A 27,414-nucleotide genomic window follows, 5' to 3' on the forward strand; every position below is an offset into this window, starting at 1 on the left:
GTGAGCTTGACCCCAGACACGCTGATATGCCTCTTAAGTTGCCTGCTGGTAGCTAAAGCAATCAATCAGTTTACACAAGTTAGGTCTAATTAAGTGCTGACGCTGGTTGCACCATGTAGTTCTTCTATAGCTTGATGGTTATCTTAAGTCAACATGTATGCAAACTAGAATTGAGCATTTTCTTATCCTAAAATAGTACAAATTGTGATAGATAGTATAGGCTACAATAAAAGCACTGTATTGTGGGTCACCTTTAATTCTGTCACTTTCTGTGTCACTCTCTTCCACATTGTCTTACTCTCTTAATTAACCAAGCCCACAGGTAGAGCAATACAAAGTACCAACACATGTTATTGAGTATTGGGCTCCACCCCTTACCGCATTGTAATCCAATCCGATGCCCTGTCACAGGTAAAACCGGCCTCATATTCTCACACTATACCCCAAAAGCGAGAAAAGCCGACAAAACCCGTTCAGGACACTTTTACTGTGGCCCTCATCTCAAGTCGTAATTTAGTTTTTCTGGCGAAAGAAGACTGATCGGATTTACAGTACTAACTAGAAAGTCCAGTTCCACCAACCGAGATGTCACAGGAGCATGACAAGTAAGTGTTTTTCAATCACGACTGGAAGTCCAGCGGAACCAACGTGTTGAACTCCTACTGCATTTTCTACTCTGGTGCAATAATGACCCGTCGATATTTGACTGTTTTTGAAGGGGGTTTATCTGGTGCAGGTCGATTCTAATAAGAGTTCCCTGGACTGTGGGAAAGTGTACTTTTTGCCTGTCTGCCAAAACGAGTATGATTCAATATCTGTATTTATCGTGCTTGGGATCCGTGAGAGCGCCATTGAGAGCTTTACAAGCAGTTTCACTTGTCGTGTTCCAGCCTGTACGGCACAGGTGTACTGTATCTCTCCACCTGTCGTGCTAGATCAGGCGCCTGTTCCGAGCAACCTTCTGCCGTTCCGTGTGTGTTCTTGATGTGCGGTTCATTATTTGATAATGTGGTTAGACTTTAATTTGAAGAAATTCGCCTTAATACCCCTGGAGGTGTTTGTTTTGGCTTTACCTTAGCGAGGCATATGTTTTACCTATTGTTTTAGGCTACTTTATTGAAGTTGAGGCATTATGCATATATTTTCCAATTTATTTTAGGTTTGAAATGCACTGTGATTCCTAATCCATGCTTGTAATGGCATTTCTAATCAGAAATAGCATTTTAATCAAAAACAATATGAATAATTATTTGTATAATTTTTATTATATTTTTAATATTTGCTCAAAAGTGGTCAAATGTGGATGTATTTTGTCTGAGGGCAATGACAATGAGACTGACTCCAATGAAATCGTACACCTGTTAGGCGTTGGCCACCATAGTCAAAGGAACATTGTAAGCAAGCTTTCTCTCCGCTGTATTGCAGACAGACATACAGTCACTGGACGAATAATTTATTCTGACAGAATTATTTAGTTGATTGAGATGGTGAATGTATATTTTTTGTAAAAAGAAGGGATTTTGATATTCACAAACAGGCCATTGTTGAAAGGGGGGCTATAAATATATTTTTAATGTAATTCCACATTTTAAAATGTGTAATTTAGGCCAGTTTATTTCCTGGGACATCCAAATACGGTGTGAGAGGCAATTGGGGTTCCTCTTCAACCTTTCTGGAAAAGCAATGTAGACTACGCTATTTATCCAGTGTCCAATTCAATCATTTTTTATCAAAGTATAAAATCGCTCATGCTCCTTTGTTTTAACAATGTAACGTTATTGCGTATCCTATCAATTATATTGCCAGTTAATAGCGAATCTATCGGGTTGCAAAATCACTAACGCCTCAATTTTACCCGGGAAACAGTTCGTGAATGAAACAATTAGATATTGGATTATTAATAACACATTGACATTAACCAGACAGAATAAAAGCATTTGCTGTAGCAACTATAGCTTAGACGCAAAGGGAAATCAATCCGTAAATTCAGTGTGTGCCACTCTGGAGAAGCGTTCATGTGAGTTGAAGATAGAAAAGCTATAGGTGTCTTATCTCACACGACCCTTTATTTTCTAGGATCATAGGAGACCTTTTGTTTGTAGATATATATTTATTGAAAGAAAGAAATATGCCTAGTGTAGCCTTTAGGTCTGAGAAGTCGTCTTTGTTTGCACTTTCAATGTTGTTCCCACATCCCACTTGAAAGATCTAGGGTTCTGTTTATGACTGTAAAATAATGTGGCTAAAAAGAAAACTACTGAATAATTGTGTGACCATGCCATATAACACATACTGCACTATTCCAAGTTTGGCCTTCACCCGCAATTGACAGAAAGCCTGCATTGCTTCTGATAATACAATGGTGTATCCCTAAAAGGTGCCTTATCAAGTCCTAGAAGAATAAGATTTGTATTGATTTCTTATACACCCCCCCATCAAACTATCCCCTTCACTAAATGCCAGAAGAAGGTGTCTAGTCCCTCTTAGACCCTGACTGTCTGATTTTAAAGGATGTGTAATTTGCTTTCTATGGGAGAGTATTCAGTTAAGCTTGGCGTGATGATGATGACGACAGCGATAAATGTTCTCAAACAGGTTCTCTAGAAATTAAACGACAACCCAGTCTGGCAAACCCTGGAATGTTGCACTAGATCCTTCTGTGTAGATAACAGATGGGTAACCAATAGGAAACTGTTGATCACCATGAGCTGTCACACTGGAAGAGCCAGTAGAGGTTCTCTCCTCCGAGAGACGCCATAATCTCACAAGTTGCTGAGATTTGTTGCGCAATCGTCTTGCTTGTACAACAGGTCTGGAAGATAAAGTGTGACACTGTTGATCTCTCCAACCTGTTAGTCGGTTGTGAACAAGGCATTGATTGTTGCTCTGACTGTCTGGTGATTTATGTGCTGTTTAGTCTGGCGTATGTCTGATTATGAAAAGACCAGGTAGAAAAACAGGGATCTGTTAACTACATGTTTATAACTCAGTCCATCTTTAACGTGTAGCTTTTTATTATGATTATCATGCAGCTCCTGGTTTTGACATGTACAGTATGTAGCACATGAGTTTCTCCCATTACATTGTGACGGCACTCCTCACTCACTCCCCCCGCCAGTAAGAGGGCAGTCCTGGTTCTGCAGAATGAGCCCAGCTACGGTCAGCGCCGGCCATTCACCAACGAGGACGAGGCGTGGAAGTCGTTCCTGGAGAACCCCCTGACGGCCGCCACCAAGGCCATGATGAGCATCAACGGTGACGAAGACAGCGCCGCAGCCCTGGGCCTGCTCTACGACTACTACAAGGTAACATCGAAGTGACCGAACCAATGCTGGTTGTTACCGGTACAGGCACTGTGTTCCCACACAGGTGTCATGACACTCCTGTAAGGTTATGGCTGCACTGTAATTGATTATTATCAATTGATTGTTAAAAGCAGCACAGCCACAAATCAGCACCCTACTTGGCGAGCATCAAAATGACAATCACACAATTTGAACCAATGTGTTCATTCATGTTTTTTTAAACCCATATCCACTAGTACGGTCTATAAACTAAACGACTGAAGTAGCTTTACTTAAGACCTGTGTCTTACAGACTTCATTTGTGAAGCAGCCACAGCACAGACTGATTGTCATTTAGTTTTCCATGTAGACAGAGGTGGTGCTTTTGGATGTGGTCAGACTCACACAGCGGCTGTGTTTTCCTTCCCATGCAGGTTCCCCGGGAGAAGAGAACAATATCTCAGACCAAGACAGAGTCCCTGGGCTCTGATGTAGATCCCAACAAAAGGTACATGTAGGTATAACATCCCTTTTACAAACCTGAATTTGCCGTGTGTGTGTGTCTGTGTGTGTGTGTGTGTGTGACCTTGTCACCACACTGTCTATGGTCCTTATTTCATATTAAATTAAACCACTGACATTTTACCTGCCCTGTTTTTTAATTGTTCTTGCTCAGGCATTTGATGGCCCCCCTGCAAGAGGCTTCAATGGTGTCAGCGGAGAGCAGGATCCAGGTTTTGAAGGGCCCCTTTAACATTCTCCTGCCCAACCAGCTGCATGGCCAGGACAACAAGAGGGGAGTCCCTTTCCCCTCCCCGGACACCACTGTCACCGTCTCCATCGCCGCCGTCCCCAACTACCCCAACATCAAGATGGAGGGCTCCTCCAATGGCTTCTCTGTCACAGTCCCCAACCACTGCTCTGAGTCCGACAGCCACACGGTGGAGTTCGCCCGGCAGCTCACCCACAGCCAGTTCAGCCCCAGCACCCAGACCCGCACCCCCGACTCCACCTTCCCAGAGAACTATAAGGACAGTTCCCAAGAGGTGTGTACACATACACAACAGCAAGAATCCAATAGCCTCTTCTCTAATCTAAACCCCACCCCTCCCCCACCATATCTCTCTCCCCCGTCAGACATGACCCTTTTCACCTGAGCCTCTGGAGCCTACAACGGTGGGTCTCAGCCCTCCCTGTTTTATTTGAACATGCCAAAATAGCAGACCAGCGTGTTATTATGCCATTGTCTCGCCCACACAATAAAGTGCTGTACTATTTCCCTCCTACAATAGCCCAAGCCCTTTCTCTCTTCTCTTCTCTCCTATCGCTCTTTCTCTATTTAACCTGGAGGGGGATTACCTTGGAAAGGGATAACCCAACACAAACCCCTTCACACAGGGGAGGGAGGGATTGGAAGGAAGAGGGCAAGCGAGAGGGAGAGAGAGAGAGAGAGCTCCCTAGACTCCCTTTAACCCCTGAAAGCACTAGCTACAGCCTCGTCGTGGATGCTTGTCTAAATCCAGCCCCTCTCCCTCTCTCCTCTTTGTGTTCCGCAGGTGTTCTCCTTCCCAGGGGATCTCCAGTTACGCCTGGCCTCCATCGCGCCGGAGGAATACAGCGCTTTTGACACCGTGCCGGGGTAAGCCCGCTGGCCGCCCGCCGTCGCCATTTAGGCCCTGATAGAAGACTCCCGAGAATAGCCTCATTCACTACAGTTACCTGGGAGTCACCAGATTCCCTCAGTGTAAAAGGCACAATGCCAAACCCAATGTTAACAAGGGCCTCTGTGACACTATGAGGATTTGGTCAATGGGAAGGGCTTGATGAGTGTGGCCTAAATGTGTAGGCCTTCCCTTTCCCTAGCCTGATTTCAGGCTACTCTTTTCCCTAAAGGAAAATACAAATGTACTATTGTAACCAATACTTATTTTTCTATTAGGAATAATTTTGAGTACACCGTGGAGGCTTCCAAGTCGCTGCGCCAGAAGACCGGTGACGGCACCATGACGTACCTGAACAAGGGCCAGTTCTACCCCATCAGCCTCAAGGAGATGGACAACAGCAAGCTGCTCCACCACCCCATCAGCAAAGTCAGGGTAAGACCACACCACCAAGCTAGCTCGTCTAGCCTCATCGTTCAAGTACCAATACATGATATGAGTAGGTCTCTCGTTTTAAAAGATACCTCTGGTGAAAAGTTAGACGGAACAAACAGAGAAATCTTAGGCTCGTTGTTCGCTATTATGCTAATAGTAGCTTTTAGCTACTAATAGGTCTGATCTCGTTAAATTGAATGTGTCTGTTGAGCTAACATGTTTGATGGCTCTGGGATTGTGTGCTCCATTTTAGAGTGTGGTGATGGTGGTGTTCGGGGAAGAGAAGTGCAGAGACGACCAGCTGAAGCACTGGAAGTACTGGCACTCCAGACAGCACACAGCCAAGCAGAGGTGTCTTGATATTGGTGAGAGCCCATACTGTAGTCTACATCACACAAATCTCCACAAGAACTCTTGAAGGGGAGTTTAAAGGCCTAACGAATACATTCAAGGCCAGATTTACGGTGCGAAGCACAAGTTACGACAAGTTTTCAAAGAAAAGCAAAAAAAACTGGCTAAAACATGAATTGCTTTACCCTTAAAGGTTGTTCATGAAACTGTTTTTATTATCACCGGGGAAATAACAGGTGCAAAATTCACATGACAAATGCTTATTAAATCAGTCCGTAGTTTCTTATGTCACATAAAGTCTCCAGAAGTACTGCCTGAAAGGTAATGAATGCATTTGATCATATCTACCTAACACTCTTACCATACCGTCCTGCAATACCACTGGTGTGATTCACTGTTGTTCCCTGACTTGTTGTGCAACCATCACCCTCCATTTCCTCCCTCCTGTCACATGCTGTCTCAGTCTCAGCTCCAGGAGAGGCAGCCAGCTAGCCAAGGAGCCAGACAGACAGATCCACCCAATGAGGATAAACTGGGCCTGTATTCAAAAAGTGTCTCAGAGTAGGAGTTATGATCTAGGATCAGATCCTTCCTACAATCTTCATCTTATTCATGAATAATATTCTGAGACTCTTTATGAATACAGGCCATGTTCTCATTGGTTGAATCTGAACAAACCGCTTTAGAACAGTACACCTGATTGGATGAGGGTGTGGGTGGAAATGGGACAGGGCCAGTTGCCCTGTTTGTTAAGGATACCTGTGTAAACTGGGACCCATGGTGGCTCCCTGTCAGGACAATACAGCAACTTAGTTCTCTGGAGGTAGACTGATCAATCTTACTCTGCATACATACACACACTGCGAAAAGAAAGGTTTGTTCTGCTTGACAGAGGAAAGTGCATTGTTTCACTTGCAGTCTGACTTTGATGGAAGGACTATGGGCGAAAGGTAACTGCTGGTACTCTGCTTGCTTTGGATTAAAGTAGTCAGTCAGTCAGAAGCGTAGAGGAACCCTACTTAAAATAGTGTGGTTTGTAGTATAGGGCTATAGGCCAAGGTGTGAAAGTGTATTGGTGAATCCTAGTTAGGAAGTTGGTTGGGATTGGTCAGAACGTAAAGTTGGAGAACCAAGCACCTAGATTTCCCAATTTATTGTGTTATTTGGAAAACATTTCTGAAAGACTTAACGATAATGCGAGACAAGAAGGCCAATGCCACAGTTGGAGCTTTTAAAAAAAAATCCACACCTTTTGAGGACAAAAAGCTTGTTTGTTTGTTTATCAAACAGTTGTGGGATGGGTCTTCACCAGGGCGGGAGCACATTTTCAGTAGTTGTGTCTAAAACAAGCTACTGACCTGCACTTCACTCTTCTGCAACTCTCCTAAGACAATGAAATCAACCAAATCAACCATATCCTTCAAATATTGCCATCCCTTCCTCCAATAAAAGATCAGAAGTCTCCTTCCGCCTCTCCATACATCCACTTAGCCAACTTAGTTTCATAACTTAGCCACCACCACAGCCCTTTTTCATTTAAAAGTCTAATGTCAATGCTAACAGTACAGTCCATTATGTGTCCTGTGCTTCCCAGCTGACTACAAGGAGAGCTTCAACACCATCAGCAACATTGAGGAGATCTCCTACAACGCCATCTCCTTCACCTGGGACATCAACGAGGAGGCTAAGGTGAGACAGGAAATGTGAGGAAAGAGGGAGTTGGAGAGAAAGTTGTAGGGCAACTTGATTTTCCTTAGAACACATCAAATCAAATTTTATTGGTCGCATACACATATTTGGCAGATGCTATTGCTGGTGTAGCGAAATGCTTGTGTTTCTAGCTCCAACAGTGCAGTAATATCTAACAATACACTCATCTAAAAGTAAAAGAATGGAATTGAGAAATATAGAAATATTAGGACGATCAATGGCAAGAGTCCGGATTAATCCTAGATTTAATCCTAGTAAGATTTCCCTATTTTAGGTCAGTTAGGATCACCACTGTATTCTAAGAATGTTTAAATTTCAGAATAATAGTAGAGAGAATTATTTATTTCAGCTTTGATTTCTTTCATCACATTGCCAGTGGGTCAGAAGTTCACATACACTCAATTAGTATTTGGTAGCATTGCCTTTAAATTGTTTACCTTGGGTCAAGCATTTTGGGAAGCCTTCCACAATCTTCCCACAATAAGTTGGGTGAATTTTGGCCCATTCCTCCTGACATAGCTGGTGTAACTGAGTCAGGTTTGTAGGCCTCCTTGCTCGCACACACATTTTCTATGGGATTGAGGTCAGGGCTTTGTGATGGCCACTCCAATACCTTGACTTTGTTGACCTTAAGCCATTTTGCCACAACTTTGGAAGTATGCTTGGGGTCATCGTCCATTTGTAAGACCCATTTGTGACCAAGCTTGAACTTCCTGACTGATGTCTTGAGATGTTGCTTCAATATATCCACATCATTTTCCTCCCTCATGATGCCATTTATTTTATGAAGTGCACCAGTCCCTCCTGCAGCAAAGCACCCCCACAACATGATGCTGCCACCCCCGTGCTTCACGGTTGGGATGGTGTTCTTTGGCTTGCAAGCCTCCCCCTTTTTCCTCCAAACATAATGATGGTCATTATGGCCAAACAGTTCTATTTTTGTTTCATCAGACCAGTTGACATGTCTCCAAAAAGTACGATCCTTGTCCCCATGTGCAGTTGCAAACCGTAGTCTGGCTTTTTAGGGCGGTTTTGGAGCAGTGGCTTCTTCCTTGCTGAGCGGCCTTTTAGGTTATGTTGATATAGGACTCGTTTTACTGTGGATATAGATACTGTGTACCTGTTTCCTCCAGCATCTTCACAAGGTCCTTTGCTGAAGTTCTGGGATTGATTTGCACTTTTCGCACCAAAGTACGTTCATCTCTAGGAGACAGAATGCATCTCCTTCCTGAGCGGTATGACGGCTGCGTGGTCCCATGGTGTTTCTACTTGCGTACTATTGTTTGTACAGATGAACATGGCACCTTCAGGCGTTTGGAAATTCCTTCCAAGGATGAACCAGACTTGAGGTCTACAATTTTTTTTCTGAGGTCTTGGCTGATTTTCTTTTGATTTTCCCATGATGTCAAGCAAAGATGTACTGAGTTTGAAGGTAGGCCTTGAAATACATCCACAGGTACACCTCCAATTGACTCAAATGATGTCAATTAGCTTATCAGAAGCTTCTAAAGACATGATGTAATTTTCAGCACTCCGGGATGCTGGCCTTCTAGGCAGAGTTGCAAAGAAAAAGCCATATCTCAGACTGGCCAATAAAAATAAAAGATTAAGATGGGCAAAAGAACAGACACTGGTCAGGAAGATTTGAAAAAAGTGTTATGGACAGACTAATCTTAAGTTTGAGGTGTTCGGATCACAAAGAAGAACAGTTGTGAGATGCAGAAAAAATGTAAAGATGCTGGAGGAGTGCTTGACACCATCTGTCAAGCATGGTGGAGACAATGTGATGGTCTGGGGGTGCTTTGGTGCTGGTAAAGTGGGAGATTTGTACAGTGCAAAAGGAATTTTGATGGCGTGCTATCACTCCATTTTGCAACACCATGCCATACCCTGTGGACGGCCCTTAATTGGAGCCAATTTCCTCCTACAACAGGACAATGACCCAAAGCACAGCTCCAAATTATGCAAGAACTATTTAGGGAAGAAGCAGTCAGCTGGTATTCTGTCTATAATGGAGTGGCCAGCACAGTCACCGGATCTCAACGCTATTGAGCTGTTGTGGGAGCAGCTTCATCGTATCGTAAGAAGTGCCCATCAAGCCAATCCAACTTGTGGGTGGTGCTTCAGGAAGCATGGGGCCAAATCTCTTCAGATTACCTCGACAAATTGACAACTAGAAGCCAAAGGTCTGCAAGGCTGTAATTGCTGCAAATGGAGGATTCTTTGACGAAAGCAAAGTTTGAAGGACACAATTATTTTTTCAATTAAAAATCATTATTTATAACCTTGTCAAATTCTTGACTATATTTCTTAATCATTTTGCAAATTATTTCATGTATGTTTTCATGGAAAACAAGGACATTTCTCAGTGACTCAAACTTTTGAACGGTGTGTGTGTGTGTGTGTGTGTGTATATATATGGATGTGTGTGTGTGTGTGTGTGTGTATATATATGGACATTGTGGACAGTATATGGATAGAATATGTAGTATATCTGAAGTATACATAGGATAGAATAGTAGTTATATAGGATGACCTTGACTAGAATGCAGTATATACATATAAAATGGGTAAAACAGTAAGTAAACATTATTTAAGTGACCAGTGTTCCTTATCTATGTACATAGGGTAGCAGCCTCTAAGGGGCAGGGTTGAGTAACTGGGTGGTAGCAAAGTGGAGGCTGGCTAGTGATGGCTTAACAGTCTGATGTCCTTGAGATTGAAAAACAGATTGTATCTCTTTGCCCCAGCTTTGATGCACCTGTACTGACCTCACCTTCTGGATGATAGCGGGGTGAACAGGCTGTGGCTCGGGTGGTTGAGGACCTTAATGATCTTCTTGGCCTTCCTGTACCAACGGGTGCTATAGATGTCCTGGAGGGCAGGCAGTGTGCCCCTGGTGAAGTGCTGGGCAGACCGTACCACCCTCTGGAGAGCCTTGCGGATGGTGCTGTTGCTGTACCAAGCGGTGACACAGCCCAACAGGATGCTCTCAATGGTGTATCTGTCAAGGTTTGTGAGGGTCTTAGGGGCCAAGCCTAATGTTTTTCAACCGCCTCCTGTGGTTGACGAGGCACTGTTGCGCCTTCACCACACTGTGTGGGTGGTCCATTTCAGATTGTCAGGGATGTGTACGCTGAGGAACTTGAAGCGTTCCATCTTCTCCACGGCGGCCCTGTCAATGTGGACAGGGGCGTGCTCCCTTTGCTGTCTCCTGAAGTCTACGATCATCTCCTTCATTTTGTTGACGTTGAGGGAGAGGTTATTTATCTGGCACCACTCCACCAGGGCTATATTGTCGTTGTAGGTAATCAGGCCTACCACTTGTGTAGTCTGCAAACTTGATGATCGAGTTGGTGTGTCATGGGTGAACGGGGAGTACAGGAGGGAGCTGCGCACACACCCTTGTGGGGCCCCTGTAGTGGAGGTGTTGTTGCCTACCTTCACCACCTGGGGGGCGGCCCGTCGGGAAGTCCAACACCCAGTTGCACAGGGTGGGGTTCAAACCCAGGGCGTCAAGTTTAATGATGAGCTTGGTGAGTACTATGGGGTTGAAGGCTGAGCTGTAGTGAATGAACAGCATTCTTACATAGGTATTCCTCTTGTCCAGATGGGATAGGGCAGTGTGCAGTGCGATGGAAAATGGCATCATCTGTGGATCTATTGGGGCATTGTGACAAATTGCAGTGGGTCTAAGGTGTCGGGTAAGGTGGAGGTGATATGATCCTTAACTAGCCTCTCAAAGCACTTCATGATGACGGAAGTGAGTGCTATGGGGCGATAGTCATTTAGTTCAGTTACCTTCGCTTTCTTGGGTACAGGAACAATGGTGGACATCTTGAAGCAAGTAGGGAGAGCAGACTGGGACAGGGGGAGATTGAATATGTTCGTAAACACTCCAGCCAGCTGTTCTGCGCATGCTCTGAGGACGCGGCTAGGGATTATGGGGAATGTGAGGACAGATCTTTGTCCTAGACAATGATAAGTGTTTTTGAAGGATTAGGTGTAAACCTGATCACTACTTCCTTAATAAACCATAAACATTCTTTGTGACAGCGGCAGAAGACTCTTCCAAAAATAGACTGCATTTCCTTGATCTAAAGGTAAGGATGTGTCTTGGCCATCAAAGGTGTCAGGTGATTCGGACCAATTTGTCAAAAAGATATCGTCACATGCTTTGTCCTTTTTTTATTTTCTTCTAAATGCCCATTATGGAAGTGGTCCCTCGAGTTTTGATCGAAGAATAAATACGTTTATTGTTCCTAAGGGAGTTTTTCCTCTGTGCTGGGTGCTTCGGTTGCATAGAGACTATAGACACAGGTCGGAGGTAGTCTATAGCTGCAGAGGGAGGTGTTTGTCTGCCGTTGAGGCCACATTCTTGACTCGTTTTACCTGTCATCCCCATTGTTGAGCTGAAGTGATGCGCGTACAAGGGAGGCCTTCGGGGCTAAGCCGAGCCTAACAATGGGAGTTGGAATGAGGAAACACGGCAGGGGGGCAGAACTGGATTTGACAGCTAGCGATGGAATCCTGTCCGACCGGGTTCGAGGCAAGAGCAGTATTTCACTGTCCCTGACCAGTTTGTTTGGTTGTGAGGGATGGCGTCAACTGTCAACCTCCCGGAGGTTTTAGCTGGCGCTTTGTGTTCGTGTGGTGCTATGACACTGCTACTGTTGACCGTTAGACTGGGATGCTAACAGAATTAGGTTAACAAATAGACGGGCAGACACGACAATTCATCTATCCCCTCGATCCCCTGAGGGAGACACACAGACACACACACACACACACACACGCATAACCAGGATGTGGGTCTTCTCATCTTGTGACCCGAGGCCTGTGTCCATAGGATAGAGGATGTTCATCCTTGTGTGTGTGTACTGTGTAATCACCTGTTTGTACTGTGTACAATCACCTTTGTGTACGCACCACACTGCCTGTTTTGTAAGAACCACTGATGAGCCAGGTGTAAGGTTTCGCACTAAGGATGATGTGTAAGACTGATGGGACACTTAGTCACTGCGTTTGTGTACGTGCGTGTGTTTGAGACGCTTTACCTTCTCTCGCTTTGCCCTCTGGTGATTTGAAACGTAGGCTCGCACACCGTTTACTCTGAAGACGGAAGTGAAACAGAAGTAGGAGCAGCCTTTCCCAAATGTTCACACTATTTGAGTTTCTTGATAGGACATACTCCTAGGATCATGAGAATAGCTCATTGTACGATGACATCATCTTTACTGGAGATTGAGTAATAGCAAAAACTACAAAATGTAGTTCATATATAGTTACCATGTCATTATAGAAATGAACAGTTGTGACTACATGATATCTGTGCAACCTTTAAGTTAAAATGTCTGTGTCATGGTTAGAATATTAAGTAAGCATATTGAAACGGTACATTCTAAAGAAAGCCACGTATTGAAATTGCTTTCAGCAAAGCCTTGTATTAGTGGTTGTCAGTAGAACTGAGTCGACGTGTAATTACCACGGTCTGCCAGACGAGGGAGACACACACTGGTTCAGTGAAGACGGCGCCTACATAAACAAGGAACCGGACAAAGAGATCCTGTGCTCCTTAGAATTCAATGGGAGTGGAACCAGTGGGAATATGCTCTTGAATAAATATGACCTCATTTACTGTGCATGGAACATCAGTCAGGTTTTATACCGAATGAACAGGGTATAAAAGTGTAAGATACTGTACCATGCATTGTGCACAATCACTATGGTGTTTAACATAGTGAGGCAATGTTACAACCCCCCCCCCCCCCCCCCGAATTACCTGAATTACCCAACAACTAAAATGACCACTTAAAAACAACATCCTAAATCTTCTTCCTCAGATCTTCATCTCGGTCAACTGCCTCAGCACAGACTTCTCCTCCCAGAAGGGGGTGAAGGGCCTTCCCCTGAACCTGCAGATAGACACCTATAGCTACAACAACCGCAGCAACAAGCCAATCCACCGAGCCTTCTGCCAGATCAAGGTGTTCTGTGACAAGGGAGCTGAGAGGAAGATCCGAGACGAGGAGAGGAAGCAGTCTCGTAGGAAGGGCAAGTGCACTGACCTCGGCGCCAGTATGGGAGCATGTGAGTGCCCACTGAGCATAGACTCACGTAGGCACACACACACACACACACGCATCAGCTTTTTGTGCATATGGGAAAGTTTACATGGGACCAACCGTTTACAAGTTACATTTATTTGTGTTCAGTGTTATAAACTCAGCAACAACAACAAATGTCCCTTTTTCAGGACCCTGTCTTTCAAAGCTCATTCGTAAAAATCCAAATAACTTTGCAGATCTTCATTGTAAAGGGTTTAAACACTGTTTCCCACGTTTGTTCAATGAACCATAAACAATTAATGAACATGCACCTGTGGAACGGTCGTTAGTGTCTTAACAGCTTACAGACGGTAGGCAATTAAGGTCACAGTTATAAAAACTTAGGACACTAAAGAGGCCTTTCTACTGACTCTGAAAAACACCAAAAGAAAAATGCTCAGGGTCCCTGCTCATCTGTGTGAACGTGCCATGGGCATGCTGCAAGGAGGCATGAGGACTGCAGATGGGGCCAGGGCAATAAATTGCAATGTCTGTACTGTGAGACGCCTAAGACAGGGTTACAGGAAGACAGGACGGACAGCTGATCGTCCTCGCAGTGGCAGACCACTTGTAACAACACCTGCACAGGATCGGTACATCCAAACATAACACCTGCGGGACCGGTACAGGATGGCAACAACAATTGCCGAGTTACACCAGGAATGCACAATCCCTCCATCAGTGCTCAGACTGTCCGCAATAGGCTGAGAGAGGCTGGACTGAGGGCTTGTAGGCCTGTTGTAAGGCAGGTCCTCACCAGACATCACCAGCAACAACGTCGCTATGGGCACAAACCCACTGTCGCTGGACCAGACAGGACTGTCAAAAAGTGCTCTTCACTGACGAGTTGTGGTTTGGTCTCACCAGGGGTGATGGTCTGATTCATGTTTATTGTCGAAGGAATGAGTGTTACACCGAGGCCTATACTCTGGAGCGGGATAGATTTGTAGGTGGAGAGTCCATCATGGTCTGGGGCGGTGTGTCACAGCATCAATGGACTGAGCTTGTTGTCATTGCAACCAATCTCAACACTGTGCATTACAGGGAAGACATCCTCCTCCCTCATGTGGTACCCTTTCTGCAGGCTCATCCTGACATGACCCTCCAGCATGACAATGCCACCAGCCATAATACTCGTTCTGTGTGTGATTTCCTGCAAGACAGGAATGTCAGTGTTCTGCCATGGCCAGCGAAGACCCCGGATCTCAATCCTACTGAGCACGTCTGGGACCTGTTTGATCGGAGGGTGAGGGATAGCCCCCCCCCCCAGAAATGTCTGTGAACTTGCAGGTGCCTTGGTGGAAGAGTGGGGTAACATCTCACAGCACTTAATGCAGCTGATACTGACTGTTACTTTTGATTTTTGACACACCCCTTTGTTCAGGGACACATTCCATTTATGTTAGTCACATGTCTGTGGAACTTGTTCAGATATTGTCTCAGTTGTTGAACCTTGTTATGTTCATAAAAATATTTACAAAAGTTTGCTGAAAATAAATGCAGTTGACAGTGAGAGGATGTTTCTTTTTATGCTGAGTTTATGATCTATTCTTGCAACAAGTCTCATTTGTCATTTTTGACCCAACAGATGGTGACGTCAAAGTCCCTATCCTTCAGAAGCGTAATGATGTCACATCCTTCAAGATGATGACTGACTTTGAGACTCAGCCGGTTCTCTTCATCCCTGATGTCCACTTCTCCAATGTCCAACGCCATGTGAGTACCCCTATACACTGATCTATGGTCCGTCTTGCATTTGACCTTCTGTTGGTTAAGGTTTTGGGCAGGGTAAGCTGACCCTAGATATGTGTCAAAAGGCAGCATCCTGGGCCAGGTCACCGAATGCAGGGTTATGCAAAGTATGCATACCACACAAATCATATTATGAAATGGTACCTGTGACATTCAAACTGCTATTAAAACCGTTTTGTTTTCCTGATATACTGTAGGTGTGGTGATAAGGCTGTTAACTAAATAATTGGGACAAAGTGATTAACGCCAACCCTTGTTTTTATTTTGCGGATTCCAGAAAATTGCTTTGTGCATTTAACATTGGGCTATATGTAGGCTGCACAAGTGGACCACACCAGCCATGCAATTAGAGTACATCGTAGTTATACAGTTGAAGTTGGAAGTTTTACATACACATACATGCATACATGAGGTTGGAGTCATTTAAAATGTGTTTATCAACCACTCCACAAATTTCTTGCCAACAAACTATAGTTTTGGCAAGTCGGTTAGGACATCTACTTTGTGCATGACACAAGTAATTTTTCCAACAATTGTTTACAGACAGATTATTTCACTTATAATTCACTGTATCACAATTCCAGTGGGTCAGAAGTTTACATGCACTAAATTGACTGTGCCTTTTAAACAACTTGGAAAATTCCAGAAAATTATGTCTTTAGAAGCTTCTGATAGGCTAATTGACATCATTTGAGTCAATTGGAGGTGTACCTGTGGATGTATTTCAAGGCCTACCTTCAAACTCAGTGCCTCTTTGCTTGACATCATGGGAAAATCAAAAGACATCAACCAAGACCTCAGAAAATAAATTGGAGACCTCCAAGTCTGGTTCCTCCTTGGGAGCAATTTCCAAATGCCATGTTCATCTGTACAAACAATAGTACGCTAGTATAAACACCATGGGACCACGCAGCCGTCATACCGCTCAGGAAGGAGACGCGTTCTGTTTCCTAGAGATGAACGTACTTTGGTGCGAATGGTGCAAATCAATCACAGAACAACAGCAAAGGACCTTGTGAAGATGCTGGAGGAAACGGGTACAAAGGTATCAATATCCACAGTAAAACGAGTCCTATATCAACATAACCTGAAAGGCCAATCAGCAAGAAAGAAGCCACTGCTCCAAAACCACCATAAAAAAGCCAGACTAAGGTTTGCAACTGCACATGGGGACATCGTACTTTTGGAGAAATGTCCTCTGGTCTGATGAAACAAAAATATAACTGTTTGGCCATAATGACCATTGTTATGTTTGGAGGAGAAAGGGGGAGGCTTGCAAGCTGAAGAACACCATCCCAACCGTGAAGCACAGGGGTGGCAGCATCATCTTGTGGGGGTGCTTTGCTGCAGGAGGAACTGGTACACTTCACAAAATAGATGGCATCATCAGGGAGGAAAATTATGTGGATATATTGCAGCAACATCTCAAGACATCAGTCAGGAAGTTAAAGCTTGGTCGCCCAAATGGACAATGACCCCAAGTATACTTCCAAAGTTGTGGCAGGTGCCATCACAAAGCCCTGACCTCAATCCTATAGAAAATCTGTGGGCAGAACTGAAAAAGTGTGTGCAAGCAAGGAGGCCTACAAACCTGACCCAGTTACACCAGCTATGTCAGGAGGAATGGGCCAAAATTCACCCAACTTATTATGGGAAGCTTGTGAAAGGCTTCCCAAAATGTTTGACCCAAGTTAAACAATTTAAAGGCAATGCTACCAAATACTAATTGAGTGTATGTAAACTTCTGTGATGAAAGAAATTAAGCTGAAATAATTCTCTACTATTATTCTGACATTTCACATTCTTAAAATAAAGTGGTGATCCTAACTGACCTAAGTCAGGGAATTTTTACTCTGATTAAATGTCAGGAATTGTGAAACTGAGTTTAAATGTATTTGGCTAAGGTGTATATTAACTTCCGACTTCAATTGTACCTACTTAATTGCCATGCAATTGCAAGGTAGAATTTACTATAGAGTACCGGTAAAATGGTGGGCTCCTGAGCGGTACAGCTGTCTAAGGCACTGCATCTCAATGCTAGAGGTGTCACTACAGTCTCCCTGGTTCGAATCCAGGCTGTATCACAACCGGCCGTGATTAGGAGTCCCATAGGGCGGCGTACAATTGGCCCAGCGTCATCCGGGTTTGGCCGGTGAAGGCCGTCATTGTAAATAAGAATTTGTTCTTAACCAACTTGTCTAGTCAAATTAAGGTTAAATAAATTATGCAAATGCTATGTTTTGTGGTAAGATTAGAGCACATACTGTAATTGGTGCAGATTCAATGATACTAAAAATCTTATCAAATGGCATTTAAATGCTTCTCCCATCAGCCCCTGACTACCAAAGAGTCCAAACCACCTCAATGTTTCCTTCAGACTTCTAAGAGCCCCTCATTCTGACATTCCTTCACTAAATACCAGGTGTTCTTTAGTGGCTGGATATCCCCCTAAGGCTTTCTTACTTTAAAGTGTAGAGGTTCTGCCTATTCATTGTTAAAAGTCCAAGCCCTGAATACCATTGATGTCCCGGGGATCTGCTGTGCATTATGGGGGATCAGGGTTGCATTATTCCAGAAACTTTCACAAAATTCCCAGGTTTCCCAGAAATACTGGTTGAAATTCCAGACAACTTGAACATTTCGGGAAAATGTATGAACTTTTGTGACCCTGTAGGGGAATGTGTTAATGTCTGTACTGTTTTGTGACCCTGTAGGGGAATGTGTTAATGTCTGTACTGTTTTGTGACCCTGTAGGGGAATGTGTTAATGTCTGTACTGTTTTGTGACCCTGTAGGGGAATGTGTTAATGTCTGTACTGTTTTGTGACCCTGTATACCCAGTGCTCCTCCTATCGGTCACTCCTCCCTAGCTGATTGGGTCAGGGTGGCATTCAGAAGACATATTCCAGACACCACACTGGATCATTGCACTAGAACTCGCTGCTCAGAGAGTGGTACTTAGCAGGGTTTAAAACCCCAAAAAATCCCAATCGTTTCGCCTGAACAGAACCATTATTTTTTTGGTTACATTCCTCTGTTCCGACCAGCAAAATAAAGTTCTGAACCGGTTCATAAACCCCAAAATAGTAGCAGTTTATGTTTCTTTCTGTTCCTAATTAAACCCCTGAAATCAAATCATTTTTACATTTAGCTCGATAATAAATTACTTCACCAATTAGTGTAGAGGATAGAGCAGCTTGTTATGGAGTGGGTAAGCTATTTACATGCATTGGACAGACTAATGTAGATCGCAAGATGCAACTGGAATTTTGCAGGTGGGGAGAGGGTGAGAGAGGATGGAGGAGGAGGCTTGGCTTGACGCGCTGGGCATCTTGTTATGTCATGCATTATCTGAATTAGGACCAAATAATTATACCTACGGGGGAACCGCTAATATGAAGGGACTTTGAATGTCTTTGAACTTCAGAGAGTTGACTTAACATTGGACCAGCCAGCTAGTTAACAAGCTTGTGTGTGCAGAGCGGCACTAGAATTAAAATAAAAACATGTCTTACCTTTTTGAAGTTAATAAATCCAATGTGAAACTTTAACTATTAGTATCTTTAGTTAGTATTGAAAAGGTTTATCCATTTTTCTCTAATAAAAAATCTCTCCCTAAATGTATAAATTAAGCTTGTAAAGTCAGTAGGCTACTAGAGGCACACACACACACACACACAAGCAGTGTCAGCTGGCAAGCAGGCAGACACTGAAATACATTTCAGAGTGACAGAGTGAGGGCTTTGCATAGGTGATTTGTTGCGTTTTGTGGGACTGGAAAAAAATTCCCAGAACCTAAAATAATGTTATTAACCGGTTCCCATGCTTTTAAAATAACGGTTCTGTTCCGGAACAGCATAGATTATTTTCATTTGCGGTTCTGATTCTGTTCCTCAAATGTTTGTTATTGTCAGATTTTTGGTTCTGTTCCCTGAACCAGTTCCAACACCTGGTAGTTAGTGAGACTTGTTTCTCTCTCAGGGCTGTAGATGAGATCACCATGGACAAGTAGCTGTTCATGCTTAAGAGCCTATTAGAGAGAAGGGAGTACTTGAATCTGGTGCCTGGCCAATGTCATTGTCACTTTGCCAGGCCACTCCTGCCATGTTAACACAGTATGAGATCCCTATTCCCTATGAGGTGCACTACTTTTGACCAGAGCCCTATGGGCCTTAGTAGAAAGAAGTGCATATATTCCCTATAGAGTACACTACATTTGGTCAAAAGAAGTTCACTATATAGGCTATAGGGTGCCGTTTCAGATGCTGCCATGGTTTGTTTTGGTAGATTTAAGGTAAGATGTGGGTCACATCACGTAGTTCCTGGTGGGTAAACAGTTCCACAACTCAGGGCAAGGTGACCTCAAGGCAACCAAAACTCACAGGATAGACTTGCCAATTGGCCAGGACTTTGCAGTCCTGTAATATAATGGGATCAGGGGTTATACAGACTGGGACTTTCCAGTGTGTTCTGATAGGGGTGAGTTAGCCTTGGGATTGGCTGATGTGTGTGTTTATGTGCTAAAGATCTTACACGGTGCTTCAGTGAATCAACACATGTTTGGTTTCACTCTTAAGCATGTATAGCTTTTCAAATAAAAAAATTAGTATACATTTAAAAAAATATATACTTTCAACATAATTATTTATTTTATGCCCGGTGCTCTTTGAATAAATAATGCAACCCTTATCCCCCATAATGCACAGCAGATCCCCCGGCACATCAATGGTATTTGTATGTCTACAGTAGACTGCACCTGTGACTTAGTTTGACCCCAAGGTGAGAGGAGACAGAGGGTAACGTAGCTCTGTCTGTATGCGTGTGGTATGTCAGGTCTCATCATTACCCAAGAGCACACCTCTGGCAGTGCTCCCTGCAGCGTGACATCACACGGCCCTCCGGTTGGATGCAGGAATCCTAGAGTGAAGCATATTGCCTCCATATTTTTAGAGAAACGAAGTCCATCTAACATGTTTTTAGGTGTGTTGAGACAACATTCCAGGGCCCTGTTTGAACACGGTCAATGGATTCTTCCTTCCTTCCTGCTGTGAGGTCATCCGAAATCAGACCAAATTGGTGAAAGCCACATTTTTGCTTTCACTTATTCATCCTCAATAGATCACTGATATCTCAAGGAAATTGGTGAGGAAGGATGCTTTAGTATATAACAGGGCCCAAGTCATTGCAAAGCTCTGAGAATGTTGTCTGTAAAGTGGGTCTGGGGCCAACATTGAGGATCAGGATAGGCGGTTGTTTTGCTGAACCCGTATGGCTCTGTGGAATGTTACCTTTGACTGCCCCCTGTTGGCTACAGTGGCACCGGGGTCTTGTTCATTAGGTTTAAATGTTTGAAAACATTATTGCAACAGAACTAAATCTGTTTTTCATTGGTAGTGTTCCTCCCTGTTTCAGTCTGTCTGTTGCCTAATGAACATGACCCAGCTCAATGAGTTCGCTGGTTTCTGGGCCACATGGCGCTACTGAGCTGCAGAGTGGACTGAGCTGAAAATAAAGCTTTCCTGTTTACTTTTCTAATCCAGCCTGGAGGGAGAACATTTTATTTTGGTGCACAATTGGCAGTTGGATCCAAATTAGAAACCCAGTAAACCTCTAGCACTTTTAGCTGTTACTGATTAGCAGGGTGACTGGGTTTCCTCTGAGAATGATTTAGCTCTGGTCCAAGCTCTGGTCCAAGTCATTAGTGCGCGCTGCTCCACACCACAGTAGAGGAGGGTACAATAACAACCTGGACCAGAGCTAATATTGACTATGGCACAAGTTGCCGGGTTTATGTCAGGTTCAGAGAGATCACTCCTCTTGTGCTGCAATAATGGCCTCCATGAAGGAACTGCACAAGAAAATCCTAAAAGTGTGACTCAAAATACTGTAAGTATAGTATATGCAAAACGGTCATGACATTTGATTGAAGAGTTCCCCAAGGATTGTTTTCACTACCCACAATCAACCTATAGTCTTCCACTTATTTCCCAATGCGGTCCATATCAAATAAAATCCCGTCTTTTGATATGTAGGAATGTGTGTTTTCACCCTTGACCCGTACTTCTTTCTCTCCATGCAGCCCTTCTCACAAGAAGATGGGGAGGAAAGGTGAGTTCCTGGAAACACTCATTTGACACTCGTTTGTCTGTAATTTGATCTAAGGAAAACGGCTGGAGAAAATCAAGACGGTATGGCTTAGGACCTTCCTGCTACTTCTCTGGGAGAGGGCCTCACAGGCTTAACAGGGGTGTGTGTGTGTGAACCCTCTAAGCCAACTTGTCATGTGTGTGTGTGTGTCCGTAGCAGCTCGGGCATGAAGAAATTACCCTACGCCAACGAGGATGAGTTTGGTTCCCCTCCCAATAAACTGGCCAGAATAGACGAGCCCAAGAAAGGTATGATGTCTGTATGTGGGGTGTTTGTCTTCTATTTGAGTCGTGTGTGTGTGTGTGTGTGTGTGTGTGTGTCCACCAATACACTGTGTATGCACTACTGATAAGGTGTTTCACACTCGCTTACCAGCCTACCTGGTATGAAACCAGAGAGAGGGGGAGGTATGCTGAGGGAGGATTGTGTTATTGTGTGTGTGTGTTGTGAATGTTATGGCTTGCTCCCTGAAGGCCACCTACCCTCCCTAAAAATCACTTCCCATAGACAGAGACACATGACTCATTAAGGCATTCACATGCTTCCTAGCCGAAACAGTTCGGTAGAGTTCATGCATATATTATGACAACATTTTGTGACATTTTTGTTCTTTTTGGACTTTTTTCGGCTGTTCGGAGCCGACGTCTATGCCTCTTTGTCGGTGATTGGTCAACAGTAGAGATTCTTCAATAAAGTCTTTGTTGTCATTCAACGAGACACGACTCGTTTTCATGCACATTTTTTCATTGGGAAATACTGCACCAAACATCTTAGGTAGATGTAAAATTGTGTGACTAAGATCTCCTCTGTAAAAATGCATAACTCAAATCTGTCATCTTTGATTAATTCAGACTATTTTGAGGAAGTGTATACTAACTATGGCATCTCAAAGTGGACAAACGGTACTATTGACGCTTTATTTCAAATTTTTCAAGCGGAGGTCTTTTAAACGAGTTCAGGAGCACACTCGTACGGCTAGCCGAGTACGGCTAGGCACCAGCCGAACTGAAGCATGCTGACGCCTTTTCACCCAGTCCCTGAAACACACACATGCTGTATTCCCCCCTCCCCCGGTGACACAACCCAATATCACTGTTCATTCTCACTCACAATTCACACACTCTTCAGCATATGGACACGCTTGCATGCACGCACACGCCTCTTTGCACACTGTTTGCATTGAGAAGCTTTTATTGAAAAGTACATTTTTGTGTAGTAAGGGAAGCTTACTATAGCGAATGATGTCCTTGTCACCATTGCAGAAAGTCGAAGTCCGAACACACACGGGCCAGGCCACCCGTGATACAAGTCCGTTTTTGACGTCTATCCATGTCTGAGGACGTCGGGAGATGACGTGGAAACCTGCAATTAGGGGCAACTCTAAGCACTGTTACCTTGAAGTAGGTTTCGGTTTTGCTAAAGGTGTTGTGGACGGGGATGGTGGATGGGTGTAAGCATCTGCCTCGGATTCCAAAAGTTGTTTTTGAGATTTTTGTTTTAAGCTTATCCTAAACCTTAACCATTCAGAGTTAATGCCTAACCTTAAGAAGTTGCTGTTAAATGCCTAAACTTAACCCTGGCCTTAAGAATTCTGAGTTGATGCCTAAGCTTGATCTTAAACACTTCGAAATTTGACGTTTGAGAAACATGGCTGAACGTCTAATTCTGACGTGAGACTGTGAGAGCTGGTAGACACACACACCCTTGGTCAAAATCCCCTTTATATTCACTTGTAACAGGGCTGCCAAATTCCCAAATTCACTTTTAAAGCCAATAGATCTATTTAGAGCACATCTATTCTGAGTGTCATGTTGGAGTGAATGTGGGTGGATAGTGGGCAGCATGATGAGTGCCGAAGTGTCCTCCACGTGTGGGAAGTTACACTCCAGCCCTCCCTGAGCAGTGTGCTGCCTGGCTCAGGATGACCGGACCGACTGGGGCTGAGTTTGACTAGGCATCCTGCCAATGATAACCCAGAGCTCTGGGAAGGGGCTGGATAGACGACAAAATCTCTGGTCTAGCGAATGACTTCGTCTTCCCGGTACCAGAGGGACCAGAGCCTTGAGCTTGGCCACTTCCCAGACTGGAATGTCCTGGGCTTGGGCGACAGGGCCAGGTGGTTGTTGGTTAGTCATTGTGGTTTGTGGGTCAGACTGCTGTGTGTGTGTAACAGGAGGAAGCGGAACTCGCTAAGAAGCAGCGTGACGTCCGTTGCACGTATGTGTGTGTGTGTGTGTGTGTGTGTGTGTGTACGTATGTGTGTTTGTGCGCATGTCTCAGATGTGATAGAACACTGTGTGAGGTATGAGTCACTTGAGACAGGGACCTAGTGAGACTCTCTCAGTCCAAACTCACATAAAGGGCCTCACCACCAGTCAAGCCGCTTAGCTTCAGCAAAACATATCTGACTCTGCCAACAAGTTCATGTGCAGTGTGATTTGGGGATGTGTCCTGCTATGACTTTTGTTTTGTGAAATCTATCCCCATTTGAGTGTTTCTGTGTGTATGTGTTGTGTGTGTGATCAATATGTCTCACTGTACTCCTCCTCTCGCCTATGTAGTTCTGCTGTACGTGCGTAAGGATACCGATGAGGTGTTTGACGCTGTCATGCTGAAGAACCCCACGCTGAAAGGACTGGTGGAAGCTGTAAGTTTCTACGCAATGCAACTAGAGCAGTCATAATATTATAGTAATAACACAGTAATATTGTCATTTAGCAGACCATTTTGCCCTAAGTGCCGTGCAGTTAATCATCGTTGTATGTGGCCCTTGCAGGAATCAAACCCACAACCCTAGTGCAAAAACATGCCTCAAACCACTGCGGGTTCCGAACCACAATCCACTAAATTTTATGAAACCGATCACTTTTACTCAAACATCACACCCACAGAACCACCATGATAGTGGCTTAGATACAGGGTTAGTCTGTCCCTAGTGGGGTTTCATAGGGACAGCCAGGGAGGGATACACAGGGAGACAGCCAGCCATATGGTGTCTGTTATGGGAGGCTGGTCACATCGCATCACTCCAGTGACACTAGTGTGGGTGGCTCTGTTTGTGTCACAGCTCAATCTGCCACGCAAACTCCTCTCCCATTTACCCTGCAATTACCCATGGCCACGATCTCTCTCAGCTTGACGATCCTAATTCAACCCAAAGCATCTCAGAGAGCGCGAGAGAGGAGACACAACTCAACCTAGATGAAATGGAGGGTCGGAAACGTGTAGGGTCTCTGTCTGTATAATCATTAAGTCTTTGGTTCTGATTAGGGGGTCTGTCTGGTATAGTGCACTAAGACGAAGGGTATAGGGGACATCGCTCAGCAGGGGCCACCGGGCTGTGGGGAACTCGACATGGGTCCACAACAGGCCAAATTAGTTGTGACAGGGCCTGGGCTGGGGGGCAAAGATACCGTACATATGTCTCTTCCCATGTCTCTTCTCTTTCCTGGTTGAATTCTGTTTCTGTTTAAGTGTTTCTGTCATTTCAACCTGATTTCATTTGTTTAAAGAGTATATTTTCATTGAAGATGGAAAACAAAACATTTATGTCATTGTAAATGCCCCCCCTCCCCAAGTCATTGAGTTGCGTTATAAAGGAGTCATTGACTTGCGTTATAAAGGAGTCATTGAGTTGCGTTATAAAGGAGTCATTGAGTTGCGTTATAAAGGAGTCATTGAGTTGCGTTATAAAGGAGTCATTGAGTTGCGTTATAAAGGAGTCATTGAGTTGCGTTATAAAGGAGTCATTGAGTTGCGTTATAAAGGAGTCATTGAGTTGCGTTATAAATAATAAAAAATAAAGAAACCAGTATGCAACGTTGTCACTTCAATACAACGCAAGCACCAGACATAGTATTTGAACCTATTTCAAACATCTCGACCACCCTCACATACTGTACATTGTCTCTGCCTGCAAACGAGAGACGACTGGATAACAAGTCTTTGTTGCTCCGCTTCTTCTAGATATCAGAGAAATACAATGTGCCGCTCCAGAAAGTGGGGAAAGTCTACAAGAAATGCAAGAAAGGGTAAGTGGTTCACGGCCATGGTTGTCTATTTATCATGATTTTAAGATCCTTTTACAACAAGTCAAGGTAATATTTGTGGAGAATCAGGCTTTTTATGTATTACATAATAACCTTGGAAATGGACTGACTAGACTCTCTCTTTCTGTGATACTGACATCCATATATGTCCCTCTGTTAGGATTCTAGTCAACATGGATGACAACATTATCAAGCACTACTCCAACGAAGACACCTTCCAGATCACTGTGGAGGTGCTAGGGGGTGTGTACAAACTCACCCTGACTGAAATCTGATTGGCCTAAAGGGAGGGGTGGGGAGTGATTGACACTGTCACCGCCCAGTCCACATAGAGTGTGGACATAGGGCAGCTTGTAAAGTTGTAAATGTAAAGACTTGTGGTTTACACATGGCCTTAACCCAGTCACCGAACGGGAGCAGGATGTCTCTGACACTATTAGCAATATCTTAAGTCCACTAGCATAGTCCCAGATCTGTTGTTATCAGTCATGCCAATGATCATTTCCGTTGTCCAGACAGCAGAAACAGATCTGGGACAGGGCTCAACTGTCCACCTGTCTGAGAGATGGTGTTCTTTTGTTATCTGTAATGTTACAAAGCCACTGCTCTTATCTGATGACATTGTGTCGATGGCTTGATATGACTTTTGCTACATTTTTTTTTTTTTTGTATATAAGAATCTAGTTTAACACGAAGCGCTCTTTGTTTTGTAATATATATATATATATGTATGTGAAGGCCATTTGAGAATTTTTGTTACAGTACAGTATGTACTTGTTACGTGGCTGTAATACCCCACACTATGCAGACAACTTTCTCTCCGTATCTTTGTGTTGAACATGGAATACGTAAGAGAAACAGGCTAATAAATGCACTCCTTTTTACATTAGCATTAGCATCAGAGTAGAGTGGTTGGAGATGCATGCTATCCTTTAGCCTGGTCCCAGATCTGTTTGTGCTGTCTTGCCAATTACTATGGTGATTGTCTTGCCAAACATAGCAAGACAGTACAAACACAACTGGGACCAGGCTAGCTATCCTTATGCCTCAGACTGCGTTGTCTCTGCCCCCTTGGGACTCCATATAGCACTGAAGATGGCGCTTAATTGATTGAAAGAGGATATTTAGCCACACAAAGCACGGACTGCAAACACTAATTGTATTGTAAATAGAGGGGATGGTTGGCTCACTGTATTGATACTAAACATCCGGGCAGTATTTAGTATGTATGTACGTACACTCAGTCTGGCAGTTAATATGAAATGATCTGTGTTTGTTGCTACTGTATGTGTCGAGTAAGAGCATGTACTGCATGTGGTTTTCACATGGATTTTCCCTTATACCGCTTTAGCATGTGTCCTCTTCATAAGTATTACATGTTTTTTAATTAAGTAGATGAAAAAGTATCAATCATTCACTCACTCAGCTATGGCCTGAATAGGTTGCAGACTCGCAACAAAATCGATTTGAGAATGTCTATTACTGCATAGAAAGTCAGATGGTTATGGTCAAACGCATTCAGATTGACAGATTCTGCCGCTGTCTCTGTATCCACACATCAGACACTGTAATAATGCGATAACATTACATTTGAAAATGTTTGGGAAAAAATGTGTCCTCGTGTACTGCAGACGCTCATTTTGTACCAGAGTACTTCATGTGTATATATTTATTAAGAGAATGGGAAATGGGTTCTTTTTTTTACCGTACGTAACAAACCGGAATGTTACAATATTAGGAATGATAACGTTTGTTTTTGTATGAAATGATTCTAACATAGTATTTACAGTACATGTCAAGGGTAGGTTGAAATATTTGTAAGTCTTCGTTTTTTAAATGACATGTCTTTTCTCCGATTTTGGGAGTATTCTCTGGTGTATATTATATAGTGTCCAATAAAACCAGCTCCGGTAGCTGTA

General features: G+C 43.8%; 1 protein-coding gene across 9 annotated transcripts; it reads left to right on the plus strand.

Annotated features, from left to right (window-relative positions):
- The first annotated feature begins 429 nt into the window (after positions 1-429).
- Positions 430-27,414, plus strand: LOC115138328 (grainyhead-like protein 1 homolog). 9 transcript variants are annotated; one of them, XM_029675074.2, is made up of 15 exons: positions 430-605; positions 3,119-3,305; positions 3,719-3,798; positions 3,961-4,330; positions 4,841-4,923; positions 5,224-5,380; positions 5,634-5,745; positions 7,326-7,420; positions 13,285-13,531; positions 15,137-15,264; positions 21,379-21,407; positions 21,606-21,694; positions 24,008-24,093; positions 25,413-25,477; positions 25,656-27,414. In XM_029675074.2, exons 1-15 carry the CDS (start codon positions 586-588, stop codon positions 25,768-25,770), a joined length of 1,863 nt encoding a protein of 620 aa, XP_029530934.1. In that variant the 5' UTR covers positions 430-585; the 3' UTR covers positions 25,771-27,414. The 9 variants fall into 9 exon arrangements, with proteins under 9 accessions (XP_029530934.1, XP_029530936.1, XP_029530937.1 ...); XM_029675076.2 differs by having other exon boundaries at positions 13,285-13,495; positions 21,603-21,694; XM_029675077.2 differs by having other exon boundaries at positions 13,285-13,495.

The sequence above is a fragment of the Oncorhynchus nerka genome, linkage group LG12, assembly GCF_034236695.1.
Source record: "Oncorhynchus nerka isolate Pitt River linkage group LG12, Oner_Uvic_2.0, whole genome shotgun sequence".
Lineage (NCBI taxonomy): Eukaryota > Metazoa > Chordata > Actinopteri > Salmoniformes > Salmonidae > Oncorhynchus > Oncorhynchus nerka.